This window comes from Palaemon carinicauda, chromosome 19, assembly GCF_036898095.1.
Source record: "Palaemon carinicauda isolate YSFRI2023 chromosome 19, ASM3689809v2, whole genome shotgun sequence".
Taxonomy (NCBI): domain Eukaryota; kingdom Metazoa; phylum Arthropoda; class Malacostraca; order Decapoda; family Palaemonidae; genus Palaemon; species Palaemon carinicauda.
In genome coordinates this window covers 23,258,600-23,263,599 of record NC_090743.1, presented here as the reverse complement: position 1 = coordinate 23,263,599, position 5,000 = coordinate 23,258,600, and the positions used below count along the sequence as shown (strand labels likewise).

Genomic DNA, 5,000 nt, shown 5'->3' with positions numbered 1-5,000 from the left:
AACCCTTAAAGGTTTTAGGTTTTGTCAATCCTTATAAATGGAATAAAACTATCAAACTCAGAAAACCCTATCAATTCAACGACGGAATAAAGACGTTTAAAAGGCTAAACGAGGATATCCATGAAACCGACCCTCTTTCAGTTTCCCTTGGTGAGAATGAATGGGCATTTAGGGGAAGGCCCGGCTTGCATCCACTCCTGGCATCTCCATGGCAACATACTCGCCAGGAACCAGGTGGCAGTAGCAAGGCAATTCTCCTCGTAATGTCTCAAAAATTTATGTTTGTGTTTTCTCCTCCATTTCAAAACAACTTGATTAAGGTTTACTATGTGTTAATCAGGTTAAATAAAGTTTACTTCTTTACTATTCTTAGCATATCAACAACAATAACAACAACAAAGCCGACCAAAGCTTCATTGTCTGCCGAACTTGTCTCCAATTGTGTTATATTTTCCTGACGTCATTTGGCTGTAGATTGACACTGACCTACTGGGAAAAGAAAGGGGGGGGGGGGGAAGACAAGGATGTAGAGCCCCGTCTTTCCAACATATCACGAGCGATGAAATTCCCGATGCCTTGCTAAATTGGCAACATCAGGTTATGCAGGAGAGGGATTCTCTCTCTCTCTCTCTCTCTCTCTCTCTCTCTCTCTCTCTCTCTCTCTCTCTCTCTCTCTCTCTCTCTCTCTCTCTCTCTCTCATAAACTAATTTCTTCTCTCCCCTCTCGCTCTCCCTTTCTCTTGCCAACATCTGTGATTGCCGTTAGCACTGGACAATGGAAGCCGTAAAGGTCAGAGGTCATCACCATGACGCGTTACAGAAACGCTACCAACAGCCGCTACAACACTGCTAAGCACAGTTGCTGTAGCAACACAACATCTACCTGATAAAGAAACATCATCATTACTCGTCGAAGAGGCCTCCTACCTCAGATGTCAGGGAAGAAACACCTGTAGCCGCAAATAGTATCAAATGAAAATGACACTAGGAAATCTACCCTTAATTACTAGTCTTTAGGACAATATATACACAAGAGAAAACCCAGTTACGACTGGATGACCTAAATATGCTATAGCGTTACTTACAACCCATATTGAAAGATCATCCTAAGTCGCTCCACCGACATGTCAACAGTGTAACCAAGAATACTTTGCCCACAATGTCATAAGAAGAACGATAACCACAGTCATCAGAGAGAGGTTACCCACAGTATCATCAGGAAGACACTGCTCATAATGCAATTATAGAGACAGAGTCCCCAGTGTTATCAGAAAGATAACCAACAGTCATTATGATTCTCTGCCAAAATCCCTGGCGTTAGGGTCGTGAAGGCTGCCTCCATCAGCAGGGGAGAAGGATTGGGTTGGCCTCTTTGGTTGCATAAAACCGCCTCTGCTTTAGGGGGATGTAAGGCCTTTGAAGATAGACTCATCTTTAAAGAATGACTATACAGAATGTCCCCAGAAAGACACCGACGGCAATGTCATCAGAAGACTTGTCCATTACTCATAATGTCACAAAACATCCCATGTAATGGAAATCGCCTCATTATAGAAAGTGAATTATTGAAGGCCCTTTTATCATCCTCATGCTTTCATTCAGAGAACAATTTTCGTAGTAAAAACCTATCACAAAACAAGCTGAGCGGACGAAGAGAGAAACAATCGACTTAACTCATCTCTTGCCCGAGTATTACGTCATATTCTTTTGTCTACTGAAAAGTGATTACCTCCTTGCAACTGCAAAAAAAAGGTAAACGAAATTATTCGAGAATAACAAGAAAAAGGGCTAATTATAACTGAACCCAAATTCATCAATGTGAACAATCTGGATCTTCTGGCGAGTTTTTAATTAATTAAACGTGGAAAAATATATTTTTGTCACCTCTGATGAATATCTTATACAATGACACCATTATTTTGTATGCGTAATGTTCTTAAAACTTTATGAAAGCGGTTTCCAGGTTTTGATATCATTACTCTCTAACTATTACAAGCAAATACAACTACATTAATGAGGAAGGAAAAAACCCTAAATTCTGGTAAAACTGGAACACGTTAAAGAGTTCCAGAATTTAAAGGTACAACTGACAAAGTGATTATGATAATTATGAAATCCTAACGAATTATCAACATTAATGTACATTTCAAATTTATTTGAAAAAGGAATAGTAATTTAATTCTAACTCTACGGAACGCGTTAAGGCGTTCCAGGATTCAACAGTTGGGACTGGAAATCATTATGAAAAGCATTTAATGATCATGAGAGGGTAAATTAATCAAATGAAAACTTAGTTTATACATAAAAACATGAAGATGACACAGCCAAGAGGCCCCTTGTAACTCACCCGGGCGGCAAGCGAGGTCTGAGGTTTCTCTAGCAGATCCCACAGGAACTTCTGGTAAGGGGCGCACCAGCCATCGCCGAAGTCCTCTTCCTCCCTCTGGCGCAGGGACTCGGCCTCCTTCCGCATCTCCTCGTGGACGTGCTCCTTGCGCTGATGGTACTTGTGCTGGCAGCAGGATTCGAGATACAGCTCGTCTATGCCCCAGTACTCGAGGTCGTCCGAGAAGGCCAACACGCACATCTCCTCCACCAGGTGCAACTTGCCGGTGCGGTAGAAATTGAGGATGGAGGAGAATGAGCGCGGGTGACGGTCAAAGAAATATTCGTTGTCGATGAGGGAGTAGTCGTCACATAACTCCATGATAGCCTCGTGGGTATTGCACTCCCGCAAGCGGCCCAGGCGGGTGTGCGGCAAGCGCTCCAAGGTACGCCACAGCACCTCGTGCCGCACCCCACCCACATTGAGCTGGACGCGGCGGTTGAGCGCCTTCGACCGCATAATCATAAAGGGTTCGGGCGGTAAGGACGTCATGGAACGGCTATGCAGGCGGGTTAAACCCGCCGAGCGTCCGCCGCCCAAGTCCTCCTTGTCATCGTCCAGCGCGTCCATCATGTCGTCTTTGTCTGGGGGGACGTCGCCCCAGCGTACTCCCAGGGTGCCGCCGCCACCGCCCCCGCCGCTGGGTTCGTGCGCCCCCCCACCACCCGTGCCGTCTCCGGTCATGGCAGCGCCCCGCCCTCACCGCCGCCAGCCAGCCGCCACCGCCGCCCCACGCCATCCACCATCACGCTGAAATGGGAGAAAAAATAAGGTAAACATTAGTTAGGTATTCCTTTCAAAAGCATTCGTACATTTCTAAAATATTCAGTATGAAATTAAAAGAATTGTTTTATGAAAATTTACATTGCAAATCATAATCTTTAAAAATGTTACCTCATTCAACTGCCCACCAAAATGGTTTTAAATATATATCACCTGAAATTCTCTCATAAATGTAAGAAAAATAATCTGAAACTTCCCGTTTTCTTCTTACCGCTTCCATTATAACGAATATTTGGCCCTAAAAAATTTTCAAATTATGCACAGGTGACTTCAATGCAGAACAACACTGAATAGACTAAGAATAATTACGAATCAAGGCAAATGACTATAAAAGTCCAGAAACACCGAAGAAGTAAAGCGTTAAAAGCAAGTAATTTGCCAAATAAAACCTAAATGCTAAATTAAACGTCCTTGGGCACAGACAGAAAACAAATAAAATAGAACTATTTTTTCCCATGAACCGCTCGAAACACCAGATTAACCATACAACCACATCAAATGCCCCAATATATACATTAAAGCAAATTTTCTTTATCATTATTCATTCTCAGATTCTAAAAGAAATATAAAAATAAAAATCGTCACACAGCGCACACAAGAAGACTTCAGATGGCAGCTAAATGTGTTTATGCTTAATTAACGTCGTTCTGTCGCTTTCTGTAAATATTACAAACACCCAAGAGAAGAGAGAGAGAGAGAGAGAGAGAGAGAGAGAGAGAGAGAGAGAGAATTTGAGGTTAAGCATATGTAGCCAGTTTTCTTCGGTCTTTTAATTATACAGAACTTTTTTTCCACTTGTATGTCAGGATGGTAATATAGAGAGAGGCTTTAATAATTCAAAGCTCTCAGATATCATGATAATGACTCAATATCAAAGGGCAGTGGTGGCCGATGTGGTAACGTCCCTGACTGGTGAACGCCAGGTAGGGTTCGAGTCCCGCTCAAAATTGATAGTTTCTTTGGTCGCTGCAACCTCACCATTCTCGTGAGCTAGGGATGGGGGATTTGGGGGAGGGCCGATAGGCCTATCTGCTGAGTCATCACCAGCCATTGCCTGGCCCTTCTTAGTCCTAGCTTGGGTGGAGAGGGGGCATTGTCCTGCTTGATAGGGCAATGGCCCAGTTCCTTGCCTCTGCCATTTCATGAGCGACCTTTAGGGCCTTTAGAATTTTTAAATATTAAGAATGCAATTGTATTCGCATACTTCGACCACTTTTAGTGTCCCGAAATAACGTTATAAATTCCAGAATGTAAACCAAAGCAAATTTTCAACAAATGTCAGTCAAACCAATTTTTGGCATGTTTAATCACCCGTTAAATTCGGAAGTTCTATTCACCACAATTTCTTTCATTTTTTCACTGCACTAGTAACTATAAACCTTAAATCCGAGGGTAAAATATATGAAGAACCTCTACGTTCGTTTGTTGGATTCGATACGCAGAAGAGAGATGTTCTTTAATTCGTTCATACTTGAAATAAAAGCTAGTGGAAAAAGACTATAGAAACAGGAATATCCAATATGTGAAGAGATGCGAGACCCTATGAGATCAATGTGATAACACACACACACACCACACTTGCCTTGACATAGAGATAAAATATAAGACAATTTATTTGTCAATTCTACTCAAGATGATAAGAACCAGCTCCATCTATAGTAATATAATAACTTTACCTCAATTAGTTATTAAGCTTTTTTCGAATCAAAAATAACGGGGGCAAATTTAACCAATTACTAAATATTGCCGGGTTAACAAACAAGATAAAAAACCTCAAAAAACAGGCTATGAAATCCAGGCATTAGGCAAAGAGATACCACCATGACCTTAT

At 42.1% G+C, this 5,000-nt stretch overlaps 1 protein-coding gene across 1 annotated transcript in view; it reads right to left on the bottom strand.

The window, feature by feature from the left end:
• Shab (Shaker cognate b) overlaps positions 1–5,000 on the bottom strand; it is a 524,075-nt gene that overhangs the window by 110,549 nt on the left and 408,526 nt on the right. Inside the window, exon 4 of the mRNA XM_068393294.1 lies at positions 2,346–3,136. Coding sequence (XP_068249395.1) covers positions 2,346–3,070 — 725 coding nt within the window. The 5' untranslated portion in view covers positions 3,071–3,136. The remainder of the gene's footprint in view (positions 1–2,345; positions 3,137–5,000) is intronic.